This window comes from Diabrotica virgifera, chromosome 2 (genome assembly GCF_917563875.1).
Source record: "Diabrotica virgifera virgifera chromosome 2, PGI_DIABVI_V3a".
In the NCBI taxonomy this organism is placed as follows: domain Eukaryota; kingdom Metazoa; phylum Arthropoda; class Insecta; order Coleoptera; family Chrysomelidae; genus Diabrotica; species Diabrotica virgifera.
The window spans coordinates 98,358,127-98,384,339 of NC_065444.1; the positions used below are offsets into that span (position 1 = coordinate 98,358,127).

At 35.0% G+C, this 26,213-nt stretch overlaps 1 protein-coding gene across 4 annotated transcripts in view; it reads right to left on the reverse strand.

Annotated features, from left to right (window-relative positions):
* LOC114333341 (sestrin homolog) overlaps positions 1 to 26,213 on the reverse strand; it is a 388,509-nt gene that overhangs the window by 352,049 nt on the left and 10,247 nt on the right. The window contains exon 1 of one of the 4 annotated variants that reach the window (XM_050642744.1): positions 8,734 to 8,781. The exons of the other annotated variants lie outside the window; for them this stretch is intronic. Coding sequence (XP_050498701.1) covers positions 8,734 to 8,781 — 48 coding nt within the window. Of the gene's footprint in view, positions 1 to 8,733; positions 8,782 to 26,213 lie in introns of those variants that run through there. 4 annotated transcript variants of the gene reach the window in all.

Sequence of the window (26,213 nt, forward strand, 5' to 3'; positions counted from 1 at the left end):
TCCTCCTTCCTTCCGTTTCTGTTCTGAGTCCTTCTTTCTGTTTATTATTTCTTCGACTTCGTCTAGCCATCAGAACTTATTACTTTTTTGTCGTTGTTTAATATTAAGACTCCTTGCAGTGGTTTGTGTATACTTTCTGTTATATCACTTTCTTCAAATGAAATCGTTTGGATTCAATAAATTAATAAAAACAACTCAATAGTAGAGAACAATTAGACAAATAGCAGCTCAATGATAAGTATTCGACAATACAATCGTACATATTCAATAATGAAGAGAAACGACAAAAGAGAATAGTTAGGAACTATATTATATACAGTGTGTCAATTTAAAAAGTTGCCACCCCCTATAATTTGGTCCCTATATAAAATCTAAAAATATGCAAAAACACGTCAAATTTATTTGTGAGGAGGACATTTTGTAGACCAGTTTTCAACTAAATTACACTAACCCTCTAGCGGGGGCGGACACAACCCCCAAAATCTTTAATGGAAAGGGGGGTTGAGTGATACCTCATTTTGAAGGTCATTAAATTACCTTTTCAAAAATACCACATGCCTTATATTTCTTTTCAGTACTTTTGGAAAAATCTTGGACTCAGACTCAATACTCTAAAAATTTTTGGAGTTCTGAACTCGATATTTAATTATTAAAAATAATTATAAAAAAAATAAAATTACTGAAAAGGAATATAATGTTTCTGGTATTTTTGAAAAGGTAATCGAACGACCTTTTAAATGAGGTATCACTCAACCCCCCTTTCCATTAAAGATTTTGGGGGTTGTGTCCGCCCCCGCTAGAGGGTTAGTGTAATTTAGTTGAAAACTGGTCTATAAAATGTCCCCCTCACAAATAAATTTGACGTGTTTTTGTATATTTTTAGATTTTCTATAGGGACCAAATTATAGGGGTGGCAACTTTTTAAATTGACACCCTATATATTATATGTACTGATATCTAGGACACATGATGCGCCATAGCGAATTTGAGCAGCTCCAATAATAGAAGGCAAAATCGAAGGTAAAAGAGGTATAGAAAGAAAGAAAAAATCCTGGCTCCGAAACTTCAGAGATTGGACCCACACAACAGGGAATGACTTAATTCATCAAGCCCAGAACAAAGAGAAATTTGCCATATTGATCGTCGACCTCAATAGAGAAGGCACTTAGGAGGAGATGAGGAACTATATACGTATAATAAATGATACAGAGGGACAGATACGAACAACAAGGCAGAATACTTATGACTATTAGGTCTGGATCCCGCGTATGAAAAAAAGTTGATTAATAGCAAGCTGAAAATTTGTTAATAGCTTAAGGGTGTCTGTCGGACAAACTTTGTTATATGGGAACACTGGAACAGGGGAAATTTTAATTGTGGAACAGGTTAAAAATTTGGAACGGTCAGACCACGAAAACGGCACATGTATTTTGTCCGACAGAACAGACTTAAACTCTCCGAACAGAGATTAAACTCTTATGCAAAAATCAGACTGCTATTTATCACCAAATGGGCGTTTTAATGAGTGGAACATGTAGTGGAATATGTCAACTGACAGGAATTATGACAGGTAATAAATAGCAGTCTGATTTTTGCATGAGAGTTTATTCTCTGTTCGGAGAGTTTAAGTCTGTTCTGTCGGACAAAATAAATGTGCCGTTTTCGTGGTCTGACCGTTCCAAATTTTTAACCTGTTCCACAATTAAAACTGCCCCTGTTCCAGTGTTCCCATATATCAAAGTTTATCCGACTAGACACCCTTAAGCTATTAACAAATTTTCAGCTTGCTATTAATCAACTTTTTTTTCATACGCGGGATCCAGGCCTATATGACATATTGTGTTGATAACTATTTTCGTGTATTAGAAAAAAAAGCATTGTGATTTGTTATTTTGTAGTTATAAAAGTTGCATACAAAATAGATTGCATGTATTACTGATAAAATTATGCACAAAGCAATAAAACGAATAATTTAAAGCAAAAATAAAATACACACATATTTGGCAGTTATCCCAATCTTGCTATTACAACAACGTATGACCGAGAACATCTCACACACGCAATCAACATCGTAAATATTTGGAGCAGTTTGTCTTAGTCTCTTATCTTCCTGACCATACATGTGGAACATTCCGATAACGGCAGCAATTACTTATGTCTGATTAAATTGATCCTTGTACAAATTTTGTCACGTCTGTAGCACATGGCTCATATTCTTCCTTTAAGCCGTGTAAATATTTTACCCTATATTAATAGGGAATATATATTCTTTCAGTCTAGTCAATGACCATTTTTACCCATCGAAAATGTAGCTTAAAAAAAAGAATGTGTGTGTACTTTGTACGCACGTAAGAAGTTATACTTCTGTTATATGATTTCTTAAAAATAAAATATACTTTAAACAGTTCGTTGTAATTTTTTTAAACACCAAATTAATTTTGTGCTTACCGCTTTCAAAAAAAAAATAAAAAAAAGTATAGGATTGCTCCCCGGACTCGAACTCAAGACCTCTCGATCTCTGGCCGAATGCTATACCAAATACGCTACGAGGACTGTGTCTGTATCGGTTCGGACGTACCTAATGACAATTCACGGTAACAAACAGACTGGAAGGGAAGTATGTATAATAAATATACAATAAAATGTTTTAGAATACTCATCTTACTCCTGAGGAAGACAAATCCAAAGACACAAAAATTATAATAAATATATTTACTAAAAACACTAATATATTCTTTTCACACCTTTTCTTGCACTGATATATTTATACATAACTTGAAAGATTCAGCAACTAATCGCCATACTGTCTGTGTGCGCATGCGTGCAGTATTATGAAATTTTACTCTCAATCGCGCCTAAAGAAGTATAACTTCAAAAAAACAAAAAGAATGGTTGGTTTATGTATGGTGTATGTAGCACCAATACAAGCGGAGAAATAGCTTTTTGAACGATAGTTCTCCTTCGTCAAAGGTCAAAATCAAGTGAGAGGAGGATTTTTGTATTTTTACAAAAAAATCCTCTTTTTTTAAGTAAATCGAAAACTATTAGAGATGTGCAAAACTTTGTAGAGTACAAAATTGTAGGTTTTGATAACTACAGGTTTTTTCTAAAAATTTTGCTCATTACTCAAAAAATTAATTTTTTTTTACGATAAAAATTAAATGTGATATGGCCAGTTAAAGTTTGCATAGAATAGTAAGCAGCAATTTATCTAAGCCCTTTTAGCTAGAACCCTTTAAAAAAGTATGGGCTAAAAAATATTGAACTAATTTGATCTTATCTCTCTCTCTCTCTCTCTCTCTCTCTCTCTCTCTCTCTCTCTCTCTCGCTCTCGCTCTCGCTCTCTCTCTCTCTCTCTCTCTCTCTCTCTCTCTCTCTCTCTCTCTCTCTCTCTCTCTCTCTCTCTCTCTCTCTTATTGCCTTCCCCCCTTATGGAGTATTGGGCTCTCTTGCGTTTCTTAGCCAAAAGAAAAAGATGGCAGAATCAGCGCAAATTTTGATCTTATAGCCCCTGAAAAAACCTACAAAATACTTTTTTTCTACGAACGTGCAAAAATGTCTACTTTCGCGCATGCGTTTTAGTTTAGAAAGTTTTACTTTTCCGCACGCGTGTTACTTTTCTGCACGCGTTTTACTTTTCCGCACGCGTTTTACTTTTCCGCACGCGTGTTAATTTAGATATGTTAATATGGCCTTAAAGTAATTATAATACATGCAATAAACTAATATTTAGATATTATTTACTAATTTATTTCTAACATATCTTATTGTGTTCATGTTTTAATGAAATTAACGCGAGAATTCGATGAAATAAAATAATTTTGACATAATATTTGAAAGTCAAATCAGTAGACAATACAGTGGTTTTGAATCGTCGTCATGGAAACCAAGATCGTCGTCATGTTAACCAATTATGCTGAAAGTATGGTTTTGACAACCTTGTCAAAGAATTAATTTGTGTATGTATTTTCATATTAAATTAATTGATTAAGATCTGGTCATTTTTTAAAGACTCGTAGAAAAAATATTGTTCCTAACGCTTGCAGAAAATCTCTTTTCCGCACTCGACTGCTTGCCGAACTCCCGCTTCGCGTCGTTCGGCAAACTGCAGTCGCGTGCGGAAAAGTATGACTTTCTACACTTGTTAGGAAAATAACTATTTCGAATAGCTCGATAGAATAAAAACTAAGCAAGTTACGAATAAAAAACCAATTACATTTAACCTTCTTTTTGTCATAACTGCCCTTAGGATTGGTTTTAGATACTTTTATAAAAAAAAATAAAATTAAAATTTTTTCAAGCACTACAAAATAGGTTGAATGAGTTTTCTACGAAAAATGTATTGGTTTGACGTTTAACGAAGAAGAACCAACTGTCTTCGCTTGTATTGATTACCCTTACAACCCACCGTTCTTTTTGTTTTTTTATAAGCTACATTTTTTATCAGAATCATTTTTTTGATAAAATTCATACCTTTTGAGTAATTCGCAAAGTATCTTTTGAAAAACCGTTTAAAAATTGATATATTCACTTGCGAATAAATCGAAAAGTATTGATTTTCAGAAAAAAAAAATGTATAGAAAAACAGTTGCTTAAAATTGGTTAATATATTCACTTCCGGTGATATTTGTAATACAAATTTTTTTTACCCTCGAAAAGGGGTGGCATTTCCCCAGGGTAAAAGCACCCTACGGCACAATAGTAGTACTTTGAAGTAGAGGGTAAGTAGAACCTATAACCTAATTGTGGTGCAAATTGGTACAGGTTCAGAAAATTATACATATACACTATATTTTACCTTCACTGACTGGACTATTTCTCGAAATAAAGGAAGGAAGTAGTAAGTAAAAACAAGAAAAACGAACGAAAAAGTAACTTATTACACAACATATTGCTAGAAAAGACAGAAACTGTAAAAAGAAAAACAGGAGAATATATAAACATGAAAAAAAATAATAAGAGAATGGGATTCAATATAAAAAAATGTTCAAAAGACCAAATATATGTGCACTGAGTCAAGCAACCCGACACCTACAAGAATAATAATTGACGACCTAGAACTGGAAGGTGTCGACACCTTCATATACCTAGGCTCGCTGCTAACTAAAGAAAACAATGCCAGTGAAGAAATTAAAAGAAGAATAGTGCTCGCCAATAAGTGTTACCATGACTTAAGAAGACCTAGAAAAATTAAACTGACTGTCTATAAAACACTAATAAGACCAGTACTAATATGGTTCAGAAATATTTGCCACTTACACAGAATGACCAAGAACTGCTCAAACATTTCGAGCGAAAAACTAAGAATATATGGAGGGATAAAGATCAAGGTTTTTGGCGCAGGCGTTACAACTTTGAGTTGTATGGAAGTTTTGGAGAACCTAACGTTGTAAAATTCATTAGGTAGCACGCCTTAGATGGACAGGGCATGTAATCAGGCGAGAGGAAGATGATCAGAAAAGTTTTTGACCGAAGAGGGCCGATAGGACAACGAGCAAGAGGAAGACGAGACTTAGGTACCAAGACAACATAGAAACTGATTTAAAATCTATTGGAAGCGTTTCCCAAACGGTGGGTCGCGACCCAGTACCGGGCCATGAAAGCAAAATGCTGGGTCGCCTGGCCTCGCCGCTTTAGATCTTCAAGTGAACCTTTTACACTGCGGAGTTCGTTGGCTATCAAGAGAGAATGTTTTAAAAAGACTTATTGAATTAATGGAAGAAATTTCACTGTTCTTAGAACAACATCCCGGCTAGGGATGCAATATTTCAATTTAAAGACAGTTTTCATTATGTCATTTGGTTAATCAAGATAGCCTATCTTTGTGGTATTTTTTATTACTTGCCTAGCAAGCACTAACCTAGCCTAACACTCACACACAAGCACCACGCACCAAGCACCACACACCAAGCATCACGCACCAAGCACCACTCACCAAGCACCAAGCACCACGCACCACGCACCACGCCCCAAGCACCACACACCAAGCACCACGCACCAAGCACCACGCGCCAAGCACCACGCACCAAGCACCACGCACCAAGCACCACGCACCACGCACCAAGCACCACGCCCCAAGCACCACACACCAAGCACCACGCACCAAGCACCACGCATTAAGCAACACGCACCCACCAAGCACCACGCACCAAGCAATACGCAGCACGCACCACGCACATCGTACCACGCACCTCGCACCTTGCCCATTGCACCTCGCACCACGCACTTCGCACCACGCACCTCCCATTCACACACACACTCACACACACCAGTGTATGTAGTGAGTATATTATAGTAAAGGGGTGTCCAAGATCCTTGATAGTCCGAGCCACTTTCCAAAATTTGAAATTTTTCGCGAGCCGCAATTAAACAATTATTTAAAAAGTGTAAAAAAGGTATTAAATTTTTCTCTCAGTGTTTGGATTTCACGAATTTTACAGTGAAACAAAATAGTTCACATCATCGTCGCGTTCGTTTCAAATATGCAAATAATTCTACAAGCAGCCTTTACTAATTCAGGATTCTTTGATTCTTCATCATCGTTCTAGCTTTTTATGGGACAGCCTACTGATCTTCTACTGTCTCTCAAAAAACATTGTCTTAAGATTATGTCTTCCTCTGATCTTACCACATAACCTGCCCATCTTATCTTAGCTTTTATAATATGTCTGACGATTATTTCAGTACATACACAGTCACCAATTCAGCATTGCGGCGCCTTCTCCACTTTCCTGACAATTCATATCTGATGGCAAAATATCATTCAGGAATGAGAACTTTCTTTTCAAATACCAGCAATTCATTTATATCCTGCTGATGTTTTACTTCCATATGTAACAATTGTACGAATAATTGGCATGTACAGTCTTAAGTCTTAATTTAGATTGTCTTTTTAGCAGCTTTTTGATCTTAATAGCAGATCTTAATAATGATGGTAGGGAGTAGTATAATGCTCTATTACACGCGGCTATCCTTGCTGATACCTCTTTTCATTTGTGGTTGTCATCTTTGATGATATTTGAACTCTGGCATTACTTCGAAGTTATGGTAATTAATAGTTATGTTATGCCTAAGTCTTGGTCTTGGATTTTTGGCTACTAGCATTATTTCGTCTTCTCTTTATTTATTCGAAAGCTCAAACTACCTGTTTTTACTTGAGTTGTGAAAACACACCTCTCACGTCTCTTGTAGAATGAGCGACTGCACGTAGATCATCAGCAATAGTTTTGATCCTCGATTCGCAAATCCTCCTCTCAGCTCAGATGATATTTTACTTATTACAAATTCTAATACCAAATTGAATAGCAACAGTGATAAGGGGTCTCCTTGTCGTATCAGTCCTGCGATGTTACACTTAGTCTTTTATATTTGTTGGCAGTAATTTAAGACATTTTGAAGCACAAAAATTAAAAGAAATGAAATTACATTTGTTGAGAGCTACAGATTATCCTTCAAAGAGCCACGTGTGGCTCGCGAGCCACAGTTTGGCCACCCCTGTTATAGTATGTAAATAGTGGGTCACGAAAAATAAACACAAAAATAACCGGACCACGGAAAAATAATTTTGGGAAACGCATTAGAGCATGGGGAAGAGTTGCCAGATACATAGGAAAATGGACGATTGTTCTGAAGAAGGCTTTAGCTCAACAGTTGTGGCGCAACTGATGATGATGATGATCAAGAAAATAATGAGAATCCCATACGTCACAGTGCGACGTATTCACTTCAAATTTACATGCTACATGTATTATAGCCACGCAGCGTCTATCATTACTTTAAAAACCATGTACAATTGTCAGTTAGTTGATGATACAAATGACCACTTAATTTTGTGTAACAAACAATACAATCATAAGTAATTAAACTAATTCGGTAATTTCTACCTAAGTACTTAAACTTTGACGAAATATGTCACTTAAGTAATAAAAGTATCAAAGATTAGGCAAAACCGGATATTTGTTTACCTAAAAAAAAAACAAAATTAACTGCAAATGAGCTAATTACAAAAAAAAACATTCACAACGATATTTATGATGGCGTTCAAGGTTAAGCACCTTAAGGGACTAAATTTAAATTTAGATTTTTTTTTGTTTTGCACTGTTTGGCAGGTATCGTACGACTTACAAGGTGTTGTTAACATTTAGGAAAATACGCATAGCCATAAATTATTTGAATTTTTTATTACTATACTATTATTATTATTATTATACACGACCAACTAACGTTTTATATTATCGTAAATACTGAATTCATTACGTAGATGTTGTAAGCCGTCTACAGTCTACATTATTGGGAAATCTTGCTATATACCGTCTGCCTAAAAAAGTTAAAAACCTAAAAACTATAATAGACGAAAAGAATATACTAATTTCATATCATCAATTCGGATTTCGCAATAAACACGGGAAAATAGAGCAAGTTCATAGAGTGGTAAATCAAATGAATAAGGACCTGAATAGTAAAAGCTATTGTTCAGCACTATTCAGCAGCTTTCCTCGATATATCTCAAGCTTTCGAAAAGGTGTGTCATAAAGGATTGCAAGTTACTGCAACTAAAGAAGCTACTGCCCCATCCCCACTTTCAACTTCTAAAATCATACCTGACAGATAGGCACTTCCAAATAAAACATGGTAGTGAATATACAGAGTTGCATCCAATAAATTTAGGAGTTCCACACTTGGACCGATCCTGTACTTACTGTATAATGCATACGTGCCATCAACACGACTTACCACTGTTGCGACATTTGCTGATGATACAGCCATTTTGCCGTCCCACATTGATCCAACATCAGCCTCTAGGAACCTGCAAACTAGTCTAAATAAGGTCCAAAAGTTGCTTAAAAAGGTAGCGTATTAAAGCAAACGGATTGAAATAAACACATGTGATGTTTACTTTCCGCAAAGAAACGTGCCCACCTGTTCAATTTATTAATTGTCAATTTCCACAATCTGATAGCGCCAAATACCTCGGAATGCACCTGGATCGACGACTGACTTGGACAAAACACATATTCACTAAGCACAAGCAACTTGGCCTCAAATTAAGAAACATGTATTGGCTCATCGGTCACAAATCACAAATCAAAACTCTCAAAATATTATTATACAAAACAATCTTAAAATTTGTGTGGATCTCCGGCATCCAGCTGTGGGGAACTGCTAGCAACATATCGATTTTGCAAAGATTCCAAAGTAAAGTACTGCGAATTATTGTTGATGCTCCCTACTACGTCAGTAACGAAATCATTCAGCATAATATCCCTTTAGAATCTATCAAAGAAGCCATACATCGTTCCGAGTTGGTTTTAGTGTCAACTATAGTGAAAAAGTGTCAGTGCACCCAAATCGGTTAGCCGCCCAACTAATCCGTAGGCTAAAACGTCTATACTGCCATCCGACCTATCTACATCACACAGACTTTAGTTTAGTTTTTAAAGCAAATATTTATAAATGCATACACAAACAATGTTGAACTTAGTTTTAGATACATTTAAAAGGATTATTCATTGGAATGATACTCTACATGTCATCTGCTTCATTGTCAGAAAAAAAGCTTATTGCCTAATAGGCAGATTGCAAGTCTCTCTAGGAGTTAATAAAAAAAACTAGCCCATACATTTTTCTTAAAACACTCCACTCTAACCTATTCAAAATCCTCCTCTATCTTTTCTCATTCGTTAGGATGTAGTGGTGTCATCTATTTGTTTGACTATTTCTGTCCAATAATGTGCATGTTGTTTTGCTTCGGTTTTAGAGATCTTCTCTACTGTCAATTTTGCTGACCGACGGATGGTATTTGGCTTTCAATAATTTATGCATAGTTTCTACAGTTCCCCTGTCTCCCGTAATCCACTTTTCAACTTCTTTATGGCATGCTTGCTAACAATACGAAGTGAATATATTAGGAAGCGAATAAACGAGGATTCTGACGTAGAAAGAAGATTGCAGGAGTATGGTAAGGATATGATAAGAGTTGCAGAACATGAAAGGTAGCAAGCACCACACTCTCGCGAAGTTACTTCGGGAAAGTTGACCGAAGTCCGAAGTACCAGTCACTACACACTCGTTCAACTTCGCGAGGAACACATTCAAGCGGGGCGATACCGAATTTGATTCCTTTGACTCGGTCGCAAAAACCGCCAGAGAATGGAAGTTGGCCGAAGCTAAGCGAAGTCGCATACAGTGCCTGTTTACACTCTCGTACTCGCTGAACTTCGATCGACTTCGCGAGTAGTATAGTGGACGTTTAAGTGTTTAAGTAATTCAATACGGCCGCTTTGAAGATATATGAGCTTGCCGATATTTTAACATCACATTAACCATAAAAATTAGTAATTAGTAGTCGACTTGCATATTAGTACAGTTAAAATTATTAGAGGGTAAAATATTAAGCAAGAATAATTAGACTTTCTTCTACTTTTAAGAACAAAAAAAGCAATTTCATTAACGGAACCGAATTCAAAATTATTCTGCACATCATTTTTGAAACGCTATTTGTTTAAAATATCTCATTTTTGTTGGTAAAAAAATATATTAATAAACTTAATTTTGTTATATTCGGTTTAAATTTTCCAACCAATTTCCGAGGCGACTATACCTACTACTTTTTTTTAACAAGAATTATGTTTTGTTATCTAAAATTCCGCTAATATATTAAAAGGTCCTTGTATATTACGGTAAAAACATCACGTTATAAAAAATGTAGACAGTAAATACTCGAAAATATAGAGATGATTCTCGAAAACGACTGATAATAAAGATAAAGTAGATAAAACTTTGAAATGACGTCCACGACTGAATGTCTGTTCTAATTTAAACTGTGTAATGTTAATGTATATTATGTATCAAGGACAGAGCATATTAGACAGTTCGACTTGTATCATTGTATCACAGTAGCACGATACCACTACTCATGAACATTTTTTGTAACGTGCGGCCGATTTTTTATCTTATAACGTGAATAAATTAAGAAAAACACTGTGTCTCTGGTCGTTTGGTTTGTGAAGTATACAAAAGATGCACTTAAAATTATTAATAACTTATTAAAATGATAATGATCACGTGTCAATAATTTCTATATAGAAGTATAAAATCGTGCAACGCTTCCTTGATTGAATCATAGGCGTAACTAGGGGGTAGTTTCTGGGGTTATAACCCCCCCCCCCCACTTGGATGTACTTTGAATTATATACGTTTAAGGAAGCGTTCAAGTATTACGTAACGCAACGTGATGTTTGAAGATTTTTGACCCCTCCCCACCCCCTACGTAACGCACTCTAATGGGCGTTTAACTATTGCGTAACGCAATTTTTGAAGATTTTTGACCCCCCCCCCCCCCCCCACCTGCGTTACGTAATACGTAATACTTAAACGGTCCCTAACACCATTACCATTCCATACCCCCCCAGAGACCATCAAGTAATTGTAACCCCCCCTTAGGATCATCCCGGTTACACCTCTGGATTGAATGATTTACAGGTTTTGCCATAATCCTACACGATTGAAGGCAATGCTTGTATTCTTTAATCCGTCACTCTTTGGCTATGGCCATACACCATTGTAGTTGTTTGGTTTAAATGTCGTCTATTAAAGGTTTGATTTATTTATCTAAATTCACGTAGACTTTCATTTCTTATCCTGTCTTGACTCGATCTTTCTAAGGATCTTCTTAAACAATATATTTCCACGGTATTAGATGTCGTCTTCTTCTTCTTTTTATTTAGACCTGACTCTGCCTGTTTTCTCAATGTGTCTCTATACAAAATTTATAATCAAGATGCAGCAAAAATAAACAAACCAAGACACGTTAAATGCTACTCTCGAATCATAATTTACAATGTATATACATTGTAAATCCCAAATAATGATTTCCAAAGTTTATACATTGTAAATTATGATTCGGGAGTGCTCCTAGCAGCATTTAACGTGTCTTGGTTTGTTTATTTCTACTGCATCTTGAATGTAAATTTAGTATAGTAAAGTAAGTTTTCCGTTTTCCGAAAAAGTGCCGTTTTCGTGGTCCCACTGATCGTCTTTCTATAGGGGAACAGTCTCTCGCCGTCCGTACTACTCTATTTTTTGACATTCGGCTTATGTAACCGTTCGTCTACTACCCAAAACCAATTCGGGCAGACTGCAATTGCGCGCAGCGGTCAGAAAGGAGGAAGACCTAACCCTTCGGTCCAAACCTAACTTACGGGTAAGGGCGATGCCACATTATGCGTTTTGCGTTTCCACCGCATCCAGTCAAAACGCATAGTGTGACAGGTCGGTCCGGTTGCGTTGGAAACGGATGCGTTTTGAGACATCGGTACGGGCTTACAACTGCACGAGACTAAACGCATAGTGTGACAGGTCGGTCCGGTAGCGTTGGAAACGGATGCGTCTCCACCGCATCCGATCAAAACGCATAATGTGGCATCGCCCTAATAGAGTGAGAGAACCGCAGGAGGTATTTGACCGCTGCGCGCAATCACAACCCACCCACCAATTCTTCTCTTCAGTTCTTCAGTTCATGGGTGTGATTATCCCTGCGTGTCAATGATAATTTAATGTGCTAGTTATTTATGACTATACCATCAAATGCAAATTGTTAAAAACATGTCCTAGCACCCTATTAAAAAATTTAGGTCACATTGGGTCACCTTGTCTAACCCCCCACTCTATTTTTATGCGATTACTAGTAGCGTTCTGGTAGTCTGTAATTTGACAATGGTTGTTGCCTGTATGTATTATACAATACATGTATATTGTCTTTAAGTCCCATATCCGCGACGGAGGTCGGCAATCATCATAGATATTCGAACTTTAGAGACGGCTGCTCTGAAAAGTTTATTTGATGTACACCCGTACCATTCTCTCAGATTGCGCAGCCACGATATTCTGCGTCTCCCTATGCTTCTTTTTCCTTGAATCTTTCCCTGCATAATCAATTAGAGCAAGTTATAGCTCTCTCCACTAATATGTCCGAGGTAATCTAATTTTCTTGTTTTGATGGTATTTAAGATTTCCATTTCTTTATTCATCTTTCTCAGAACCTATTTGTTTGTGACGTGTTCTGTCCATGATATTTTCAGAATTCTTCTGTACACCCACAGCTCGAATGATTCTAGTTTTTTCATTGATGCAGCATTCAAGGTCCAAGCTTCCATTCCATAAAACAAAGTCAAGAAAACATAGCACCTAGCCAACCTAACTCTTAGCTTTAACTTCAAATCTCTTGTGCAGAGATGTAGGTATATTATGGTATAATGATTTTGTATATTATATCCAGCCTCTTTAAATGCCTGTCTAATTCGCTTTCTAATTTCGATTAGATTAACTGTATCGAAGGCTTTGTGAAAATCGATAAATATTACCACTAGAGGTTTATTGTATTCTACTGCTTTTTCTATTATGGTTTTTATTCCGTAACTTGTTCGGAATCGTGCCCGTTCTCTTGGTTGATAAGTCTCTAATTTTCTTTCCATTCTTTTAACTATTATTCGCGTAAAAAACTTATATGTACGGCTGAGAAGGATAATCGGTCTGTGATTCTCTAAATTTGCTTTGTCTCCTGCTTTATATAATAGGATCATAGTAGCGTTGTTCCAGTGTGTTAGAATATTGGAATTGTGAAGGCAGATATTGCCATACTCACTAAGTAAGAAAGACTAACATTAGCGACAGTATTCAGTATGTATTTTTGACTAAAACAGATATCCAAAAGTTCTATAAAAAACCAGACATTTAATTTTGTGTTAAGGAACTCAGTGTCACCAATGTGGACTAACCACAACCGTCCTCTAAATGAAGTGCTTTTTTTTGTACCATATGTAACACTTAGCCTGTAATAATTTACGATTATTGAAACAGCTGCCTTCAGTTTTATGGATTATAGATTTGGCAATTTGTGCATATTTAATGAGATACTTCACACATGCAGAAGATATTGGTCGGAAAGCCTCATTTTCAAGATCATTTTTAAGTAAGTGCCTATAAATTATCCCAAACTGACATTTATGCTGTTCAAATAAAAATTATGTAAGAATATGGAACATGTGTATAATTATGAAGGATTTTATTCCGAATAAGCTTTATTCAAATTATTTTAAGGAATACTTTTTAGAGAATATACAGGTTGTAACAAAAAGGAAGGTCATAAATTAAAACACATATTCTGGAACCAAAAATGGTTCGATTGAACTTAACTTACCTTAGTGCAAATGTGTACATAAAAAAAGTTACAGCCCTTTGAAATTACAAAATGAAAATCAATTTTTTCCAATATATCGAAAACTATTAGATTTTTTATTGAAAATGAACGTGTAGTATTCTTGCTACACGTTCCTCACTTGAACGTTAGGGTACTGGGCCCTGTTTGTGACAATGGTATATGGAGAATAAGGTTCAACCACAAGCTATACCAATATTACAGAGAACCCTCTATAGCAAATTATGCAAAAATACAAAGATTGCGCTGGGCAGGTCACCTTATAAGAATGGATATCGGCAGAACACCTACCTGAGGAAATGGTTCTCCACAACAACAACTAATATATTTAAAGCATCAGTTAATAAAATAATTATAGCCAGAATGATAGCCAATATTCGAAACGAATAAGCACTAACAGAAGAACCCACTAAATTCTTGTGTACGTTCCAGTTACATTATTATTGTGTTAACATTAATTAAACACCATGTTTTAAGATTTTTTTGTCTTAGTAATTTTTCGATAAGCCGGTTTTTATAATACATATTTTGAATATTTGTATAATCCACCATATATTTGTACCTAAATGGTTAAGCCTCTATAATATTACTTAACCATTTACAAATATGTATGTGGTGAATTTTACAAATTTTTAAAATATCTCGATAAAAACTGGCTTATCGAAAAAGTGCTAAGAGGCAAAAAAGTTTTAAAAACACTGTGTTGATTGGTACCACGATAATAATTGTCAAAAATTTGAAGAAGTTTAAGCCATAAAATTGTTATGTTTGCACAAATGTCACTGTTATTTTGTTTAAAGAGGTTCCTGCCATAAGAATGCCACACGTCCTTTTTCAATAAAAAATCTTTAGTAGTTTTCAATATATTGGAAAAAATCGATTTTCACTTTGTAACTTCAAAGGGCTGTAACTTTTTTTAGTGCACATATTTGTACTAAGGTTAGTTAGGTTCGATCGAACTATTTTTGGTCCCAGTATAAGTAATTTAATTTATGACACGACATTTTTGTTACACCCTGTATATCCATTAATAATTTTTAATTAAATCAAAGGAGAAACAAAAATATGAAGGACATAATGAGTCAATAATGAAAAAATTATAATTGGATGCGTAAACAAAATACAATGGCTTACCTTATCAAAATACACAATTACAAATATGTAGATAAAAAGCCAAAAAGTACCAAATTCTAAATAACTAGGTTGTGGAATTACCGAAAGTCCCGAACAATTAAGTAGTACCAGATAAAGAGATAAAATGTTGAATTGAGATGGCTCGTGCAACTTAAAAATTAGGTCACTCTTCTGTAACATTACCTTGAAACTTCAACTTCGGAAATACATGGTTTAATCTGATATATGGTCAGTTGTCTTATGTGGCGTGGTAGCATGGACCTTAATCACTATTACGCGCTTGGAGACGTTTAAAATCTAGTTGTAGACGAACAGCTTTGTGAAATAGACAATTTCACAAAGCCGCAAACGATAACTTAGTAAATACAGGAAAAGAAGTGTTATATGCAGGAAACCACATAAATTTAACAAACAAATCAATATAACAAGACTACTACGGAAATACTAAAGAACAGAACTAAAAAGAAATATATATATCCAATGAAAACATTAGCGGAGTAGACAGAAACGACATAAAAATCACAGTAGAAAGACTTGCTAAAAAAATAAGACGCCTTAGACAATAAAAGTCAGCTGTTATATATATGCAAAGAATATTAAGTAATAATTGAAGGCTGTATTTAATGTATTAATAAACGCTTTAAATAAACTATAATACTATCGTTAGCAATAACTATATATTGTTATATTTCTATTTGATATGAAAATTAAATTTTGATAATTATAAACAGAATTCAATTTAATATAAAATATTTTCAATTTTCTCAACCACGGGCATATAAATTTAAAACAACCTGTATACAACAAATTGTTATATTTAATTTTAAGAAGTGATTAAATAAGACTCAAGTGAAATCGATAATAGGCCATTATCGTTTGTTCGCGGAAGGATCGATCATTAGCCGATGCTAAATAAGACTAAGTGGAAATAGAGAGTAGGTCATTAAAATTTGTATATAGTAGAAAGTAATTTTAGAATGGGAATTAACTATTTTCTTTGAAATCCATTAAGCATATTTAGAAAGTTTAAAAATTGGTTTTGAGGAATACTGCGAATGAGAGTTGGTGGTGGAAGTTTGATTTGTGAATCTGGAAGGGATATTTAGAAAGCAGGGGAATGAATGACAAATAGAGATCAGAATGTTTTGAGCTGTCGAGAAGTGAAGTCGAGTAGTAGACGGTAGTGTACGGAGAGTGAGAAAGCCTGTGTAGTTCCGTGAGTGTGAAGTATCTATCGTAGAACGAGAGGTAGGCCAGGTTGAGAGTAAAAGAACCTCCTTGAGCCAAGAGTTCCCGGTAGCTGATTGCAGTTTCGAAAAAGGTAGAACACAGTATCACGACAGAAGCAGGAAACGAGAGCTATACGAGCTAGTTTCAGAGGAGAACATTACTGGAAGCCAGGACGAGGTTTGGATTGCAGCCAAGGATAGCAGGAAACGGGTCTTGTGTGAAGACATTCTCAGTGCACCAGAAAAAGGTCAGTCTCATTTGTTTGGACATGAATGTATGGGTTTTTCGTAGTAAATACCACATTTAAAATTGAAGAAACATAATCAATAATATCAGAAAAGCTTCATCAAACTTAAATAGAATTGTTGCTAATAAATCATAATAGTTAAATGTTAATAAAAACTTTCAATTGGAAATCAAAAGAAAATAAGATTCCCATGTGTAAATGTTATGTTTAAGAAAAATAAGATATAGCAAATATTAAGCAGTGATTGCCATTTAAATAAAATAAACAATATTTTGATTACAATTGTAACCCATATGTGTTATTATTTTACTCTTTTCTTTCCTATCCCGATTAGGAACCATTAAGAAATACTTAGAAGCCACGTATGTAAGTAATTAATTTTATAAAAAGCCCTGAGATTGAAAACATATTGATATGTGATCTGGTAAATTAATTAGATTATTATTAATGCATTGATTAAATTAAATGAAATATAAAAATATTATCTCATATCAATAATCAAGATCACAACAACTGTCGTCCAACGTGGAAAGCATTGTTAAGTATTTCTAGTGGCAAATTTGAAGGATAGAAAGAGTAAAGCCGGTATTTGAAAATTTATATGCCTGTGGTAAAAAGTGAGATACTTACATTTGATAACATAAAATTTTAGATCTCTTTAGGTACAAATTTTACATAACTGATTTAATATTTTATTTTTACGATATTTACATTTGATATATTTATTGACAATTTATAATATTTGGGTGAGAAAAAGTCGTCTTGGTAACATACTAGTAAAATTTCATATTTGGCGGGGACAGTACTTCTTGAAAACAAATGTCTGTGACAAGAAGCCAAAGCAAAGACAACAAAAAACAAAAAGAACATTCAAATCAAGAGAATAATTCAGACCAAGAAGATATTTTAGACACGACAATCATGGCATCAGAACAGCAAGAATTATCAGGAATAGATAAATTATTACAAATGATGCAACTCCAGTCACAAAGAATAGAACAAAAAATGGATAAAAATCAGGAAGAAACATCAAAGAAAATGGATAAAGTGGATCAAAAAATGGATGAATCACAACAAAAAATGGATCAAAAAATGGAGGAAACACAACGAAAAATGGATGAAACACAACAAAAATTGGATCAAAAAATGGATGAAACACAACAGAAAATGGATGAAACACAACAAAAAATGGATGAAACACAACAAAAATTGGATAAAAAAATGGATGAAACACAACAAAAAATGAAACAAGCAATAGAAGAGAACAACAAGAAAATGGAGGAACGCATAGAAAAGGAAGTAAAAGGATGTTTAACAACAATGAAAAACGAGATGAAAGAACAAGAAATGAAAATTCAAAATAAAATAAAGGAGATAACGAATTGCCAGAAAAAAGAAATGGAAAGTTTGGAAAACAAGTTGCAAAACGCTATTCAAGCAGACATAGAAGAAGTGGAAAGAAAGATTGCGGAAATCAATACCCAACAAAATGTCGGAGAAAGAAGAGAAATGGTTATACATAGCACAGATGACGTGAAGATAAGGTTTGGCGGGGATGTAAGAAGATTACACCCAGTGCCGTTCATAAATAGCCTGAAAAAGAAAATACAGCACATCGGAAATTTCGAAACAGCAAAAGAAACTATCAGAAACCATCTCAAATATGAAGCAAGCCTATGGTTCGATAGCAAAGAAGAAGAATTCGGCAATTGGCAACAATTTGAACAAAAATTTTTGAATTATTTCTGGGGAAAAGTCCAACAATTGGAAATTAACAAGGAATTGCAAAATGGGAAATACAATGATAGGATGGGTGTATCAGAAAGGACATATGCTTTGCAAATTTACAATAATGCAAAACATTTACAATATAATTACTCATCGGAACAATTAGTCGAACTGATTGCAAGACATTTCGAGGAAACGCTGGAAGACCATATCACATTGCAAAACTACAAAGACATAGATAGTTTATGCCAATTCCTACAAATAAGAGAATCACGTCTAAGAGAAAGAAAATCAAGAAGGTCGCGAGAAGATTACAGGCCCCGAGAAACACAAGAGTACAGAGATAGAAATCAAAATAGGAGGGACTATACAAGACGAGATTTTAATCCCAGAAGGGAAAACGAAAATAGAGACAACGGAAGAGGAAATTATGAACAAAGAAATAGGCAATGGAATGAGGACAGAAATCGAGAATACCAGAATAGAACCACCACACGCTCAAATCAAGAAAACAGAAATAATGGTAGACAAAATGAACAGGGATATCGAGAAAACCGAAACAGATCCGACAGACCAAGAGAAAATAGAAGAGAAGTAAATAATACCCAGACAGATGAATATGACGGAGAGAGACATTATGACGAAAATATAAACAACGATGAGCAACCGGCGTCTTTTCACGACGGCGCTCACTAAAAACCAAAAATCAAACAGGAATCTTTTGTCACCCCAAGGAGTTTATTAAATTGGCAGGAAACAACGAAAAGAAAAATGGAGTTAATTTAAAATTTGTGGATGGATTTATCAACGAGAAACCAATTAAAATTATGATAGACACTGGATCTGAAATAACATTGGTCAACAGAAAACTAATAGAAGAAGTTAACTTAACAAATTTAATTTACAAAATACCTAGGGTAAATTTAGTGGGCGCAAACAAACGGACATTGGCAACTATAAATGAAGGCATACGAGTAATGGTACGACTGGGTAAGAAAATGTATGCACTACAATGTGTAATAATGCCAAACATGTCACATGACATGATAGTAGGAGTTGACGAATTGGCAGAAAAACATGTAGTGATAGATTTTAAAAATAATACGATGAAACTAACAGAAGAAGAAGAAAAAGAACAGGACAAGGAACATGAGAAACAAAATACGGACGAATCAGGTAAAGAACAAACAGTGGAAATGAATTTGGCAGCGAAGCAAGGACAAAGAAAAAAAAGGAGAAAAGGTCAGAAAAAGATAAAAGAAAATGAAACCTGTGGCTCCTCAAAAGAAGAGTTGAGCCCAGAAGAAGAAAATTTGAGAGTATCAGAAACAAAGGAAACCTGGGATTCCTCAAAAGAAGAGACGAGCTCAGGAGAAGAAGAAATAAAGCAAAAAAATGAAAGTGAAAAAAATATGATTGAAACAGTGGTATTTGAAGAGGAGGTATATGCAAACGAGGATGCGGAATGCACGGTAAACATGTGTGAAGAATCTGAAAAAAAAGACAGAAAATTGATATGTGGAGAAGGGAAAGAAAAAGAATTGCGGTTGATGTTAAGAAATTACGAAAATTTGATCAATGAGGAAAACAGAGTGGCTAAAAAGTACGAACATTCATTTGAGGTGAAAAACTTGGGAAATTTTCGATCAAAGACTTACCCGATTCCATACAAGTATCGACAAGAGGTGAAAGAAGAAATAAATAAAATGTTGGAAGATCAAATCATCGAAAGATGTGATTCACCGTATGTTAACCCGATTGTGATAGTAAAGAAAAGCAATGGAGAATTGAGATTATGTTTAGATGCCAGGAATATCAACCAGCACACTGTATCACAATATGAATCACCTCTAAACATCGAGGCCATTTTTGGAAGAATCACCGGGTCACACATATTTTCGAAAATTGACTTAAAACACAGTTTTTGGTTGATACCGTTAGCTGAAAAGTGTAGAAACTACACCGCTTTTTCTATTGATGGTATTGTCTACCGGTTTAAGGTAGTGCCATTTGGATTGCAGAGTGCTTGTGCTGCACTCGTCCGAGCTCTACATACCATTTTGAATCGCCATGAAGATTTCATAGTTCATTATATCGATGATTTATTAATTTTTTCACAAGATACTCAGAGTCATCTGGAACACATAGAAATAATTCTGAAAGAATTGGACACAGCGGGATTGAAATTAAACATTGAAAAATGTCAATTTTTTCAAAAAGAAGTCATTTATTTGGGTTTTCAATTGGACACCAAAACAGTAAGATTAGCCGAAGACAGAGTCAAGCTCATAGATGAATACCCAAGACCAACGAATTTGAAAACATTGAGAGGTTTTCTTGGCACGATAAATTATTTTAAAAAGCTGATTCCCGATTTGAGCCAAAAGGAAATTCCTCTGATAAAATTGCTTAAAAAAGGAATAAAATGGAATTGGAAAGAAGAACAGGAGGAAGCTTTCGAAACATTAAAACGGGAATTCTCAAAAGGAACGAAAATATACCACCCCATTTACAATTTACCTTTTATACTCCGAACTGATGCGTCCATACAAAAATTTGCAGGAGTTCTGTCTCAAATACAAAACGACCAAGAAGTACCGATATGTTTTATATCTCGAGTGACTAAAACACATGAAAGAAAATATAGTGTTACAGAATTGGAGTTTGCCAGTGTACTATATTGCGTAAACAAATTGAGGTTTTACTTATTGGGAGCAAAATTCACAATCGAAACAGACCATGCAGCTTTAGTACATATCATGAAGAATAGATTAGTAAATAATAGAATACATAGAGGCATTCTATTATTACAGGAGTATGATTTTGAGTTCCGATATATAAAAGGAAAAGACAACATAATAGCCGACGCTCTAACACGGGATGAGGACACCGGAAAAAAGGAAACAATTACTCTACAGGTGGGACTAAATAGATTAATACAAGAAGAAGGGATATATTCTTTAAATGAGATAAGGACAAACCAGGAAGACCTAGAGGAAAGAGAGAAAAGAAGAGCGGAAGTAGAAAATAACATATATTTTAAGAGAATAGACGGAAAGGAACTATATTTAGTGACACAGACATTGGCCGAAAAGATAATAAAGAAATTACATGAGGACAATGGGCATATCGGTAGCAGAAAAGTTTGGCTCGTTTTTAGGGAAAATTACATAAGCCGACAGGATTACCGCATTGCAAAGGAAATTACCCAGAAGTGCGATGTATGTCAAAAATATAAGAGTCGGAATTTCAAAAACGAAAATGTTGCCAAAAATATTGAAGCCCGAAACAAACTAGACATTGTAGCAATAGATATGTTAAGCGATCTAATTATGACCACTAAAAGGAACAAACATATTCTGGTAATGGTGGATGTGTTTTCAAAATACGTAAAATTATATAGTTGCCGCACCACAAAGGGGGAAGAAATATTAAGAAAAATCGACAATTTTATAGCCATAGTAGGAACACCAAAAAAGATTCTACTGGACAATGCAACGTATTTCCGAAATGATCGTTTCAAGGGACAACTTCGAGAACGAGGAATAGAGACAAATTTTGTCAGCATCAGGCATCCACAGAGTAATCCTTCTGAACGATTCATACAGGAAGTGACGAAATTTCTCCGCATTGCAACAGATGGTCAACATCGCCACTGGGACAGGAAAATGGCGGAAATAGAAAGGTATCTAAATACAATTCCGAGCACAGTAACAAAAGAGACCCCAGAATACATCATGAAGGGTGTACTGCCGATAAGGCCATGGGAAGACCAAGAGCCAAAAGAATATCACCAGGTGATTGAAACCGTACAGAGAAGATTACGGCGAAGCAACGAAAAATATATCCAAAGACAGGAACAAAATAGAAAAAGAAGACCAGTGACTTTCCAAAAGGGTGAAAAAGTACTCGTGAGGGCATTACGAGTATCAAATCTTCCTGGGGGCATTTGCGCAAAGTTGATGCCTGTTTTCGAAGGCCCGTACATCGTGAATAATGAAAATGGGATAAATAGTTATGAGTTGAGGCACAGGAACTCGGAAAAGATCCGAGGAATTTATAATATTCACGATGTATACAAATATCACGAATAAAATACAGAATTCCATGAAGTAGATAGTAAGTTAGGATATAAGACGTAGATTAAAGTAAGGAAATATACAGGGAGTTGGTTTTGCCTCGAGAAAATTTATTTAAAAAAGCAGATAAATTTTATCGAATACAAGGCGGGGATTTGTTATATTTCTATTTGATATGAAAATTAAATTTTGATAATTATAAACAGAATTCAATTTAATATAAAATATTTTCAATTTTCTCAACCACGGGCATATAAATTTAAAACAACCTGTATACAACAAATTGTTATATTTAATTTTAAGAAGTGATTAAATAAGACTCAAGTGAAATCGATAATAGGCCATTATCGTTTGTTCGCGGAAGGATCGATCATTAGCCGATGCTAAATAAGACTAAGTGGAAATAGAGAGTAGGTCATTAAAATTTGTATATAGTAGAAAGTAATTTTAGAATGGGAATTAACTATTTTCTTTGAAATCCATTAAGCATATTTAGAAAGTTTAAAAATTGGTTTTGAGGAATACTGCGAATGAGAGTTGGTGGTGGAAGTTTGATTTGTGAATCTGGAAGGGATATTTAGAAAGCAGGGGAATGAATGACAAATAGAGATCAGAATGTTTTGAGCTGTCGAGAAGTGAAGTCGAGTAGTAGACGGTAGTGTACGGAGAGTGAGAAAGCCTGTGTAGTTCCGTGAGTGTGAAGTATCTATCGTAGAACGAGAGGTAGGCCAGGTTGAGAGTAAAAGAACCTCCTTGAGCCAAGAGTTCCCGGTAGCTGATTGCAGTTTCGAAAAAGGTAGAACACAGTATCACGACAGAAGCAGGAAACGAGAGCTATACGAGCTAGTTTCAGAGGAGAACATTACTGGAAGCCAGGACGAGGTTTGGATTGCAGCCAAGGATAGCAGGAAACGGGTCTTGTGTGAAGACATTCTCAGTGCACCAGAAAAAGGTCAGTCTCATTTGTTTGGACATGAATGTATGGGTTTTTCGTAGTAAATACCACATTTAAAATTGAAGAAACATAATCAATAATATCAGAAAAGCTTCATCAAACTTAAATAGAATTGTTGCTAATAAATCATAATAGTTAAATGTTAATAAAAACTTTCAATTGGAAATCAAAAGAAAATAAGATTCCCATGTGTAAATGTTATGTTTAAGAAAAATAAGATATAGCAAATATTAAGCAGTGATTGCCATTTAAATAAAATAAACAATATTTTGATTACAATTGTAACCCATATGTGTTATTATTTTACTCTTTTCTTTCCTATCCCGATTAGGAACCATTAAGAAATACTTAGAAGCCACGTATGTAAGTAATTAATTTTATAAAAAGCCCTGAGATTGAAAACATATTGATATGTGATCTGGTAAATTAATTAGATTATTATTAATGCATTGATTAAATTAAATGAAATATAAAAATATTATCTCATATCAATAATCAAGATCACAACAATATATACGATGTAGCAATAAACATTATCGCTATTGGCCAATAAGAAAATGATATGTAATGAAGAAAGGCATCACTGGACAAAAATGAAAATTGCCATTTTTTGAAATGTGATTATGAACTTTTTTATCAAATGTGTAATTGTATCAACGTACCACAGTTTTTCTGGCAGAATATTCTAAAGGTCTTTATACAGGACTGGTCAGAGCAGAACAATTACCTCGTATCAGTTTTCTACAAATATTTATAAAAATGAAAATAACATGACTAACCCCCTTCTGTGGCTCAATGGTAAGAGAGTCTACCTTTGGATCCAAGGGTTGTGAGGTCGAATTCCAGATGGGTAGGAAATATTTCTATCTCTATCCTTGTGGTATCGGTACTCATCCGTCATCGGAGGGACCGCAGATGTTCGGATACAATTAGCGTCTGTTTGTAAAGACAATGAAGTCGACTTTACTAAGTACCAAGACATTTAATCAACACACAAACTACACATTATAGTGCAGGCTCGAAACGGATAATCGTTTGCAAAAATTGCCGACCGTGATTTGAGTTTTGATACGTGTTATTGGTACCTTTAGCCGTATGAAAATACTTGTTGCCACGAGCGAGCGCGGTGCGTTGCCGTTCCGACCTTGCGCGCCTCGCCCACTTCCCTAGTTTGCCTTTGTGCTCGGGCGCGACCTTGCCAGCTTGTATAGTGCACGCCAGTCGACGCGTAAACATCGCCGAATATTAATGTTTTCGATTGTGTACGTTATTTACTTATTAAAGTAATATGTTTTGTTGAGACAATGTCGCTAGAAATCATGAATTTAAAGAGAAAAAGACCCAGTGAACTAGTGTGTCTGTTTTGCGATTCGCCCGGACAGTTAGTGAGTGAACCAAAGCCTGAGACATTTCTCACTATAAAATGAACCACACAAATTATGTCCGTGGACTGTCACTCTACTTACAAGACATGATTCAATTGCCTAAAGATATCGTGGATGATTTCAGACGCGGAATGCTTTCAGTAAAGCGATCCATGGGAAAGTTTAATTCTGTTGGCTGTGATTTGGCTCTAGTGCAGTCGCAGAATCGGTCTTCGGCCGTAACTGGAGGCCTGATTGGTATAACTCAAAATAAAGAAGCGATGCAACAGTGGATCCTTCTGTATCCCTTCAAAAACTCAATTCATTCCACACTACTGTCATATCTTGGAATGCAAACAGATGCTACGGGTGATATTGATTCAAGGGTACATACTGAGTGGAGTGAATCAAGGATCCCTAGAGATGAAAAAGATATTCAAAATCTTATTTCGATTTTGAATGACTTTAATCCATTTAAATCTAATGGGGAGACCAATGTACTCTACAACATACATACTGGTGCTTTGGCTGATAAAGATACCTCAGAATGTCTTCTTAATATCAAAGAATCGGGAGAACGTCTGATTAAAGATTTTGATAAAGCACGTTTTGAATTAAAACAAAAAAGTGTATTTGATACCATAACAAGAAATAAATTTTTAAACTTCAATTTCCAACCTACCAAAAGCAAGATGACAAGTTCTAATAAACAATATCAAGATACAAAAGATGTTACAGAAGTTCAAAAATCATTCATGTTAGCTTCTCAACGTGATTTTGACATTAAAGAACTTGCATCACACGAAATACTGGATTATCCAAAATATATTTTTCATAAACATGGTTTTTATAGAAAATCGCAGAAGTCAAGTTTAGCTCTGGAAATTGAAAAAAATAGCAATTGCACTTCACAAGATATTGTACTAAACCCAAAAATTTATCTTGTAGATGGCACGGCACTCGTGTATCAAATACAAACAAATAAATTTAGTACATTCGGAGATTTCGCAGCAGCGTTTTTCAAAAAAGTAACGGCATTTTTGTCTCAAACTTCCGTAACGCGAATTGATGTGGTATTTGATCGGTATGATGATATATCGATTAAGTTTTTGGAGTCAAAGTTACGAAGAAAAGGACGAAACACAAAACAAGTAATGATTACCAGTCCATTGACAAAAATCCCCGCTGATTGCAAAGATTTTTTTACTAGCACTGAAAACAAATTACAATTAGTAAAATTTCTTTGTAAGTACGCTCCCAC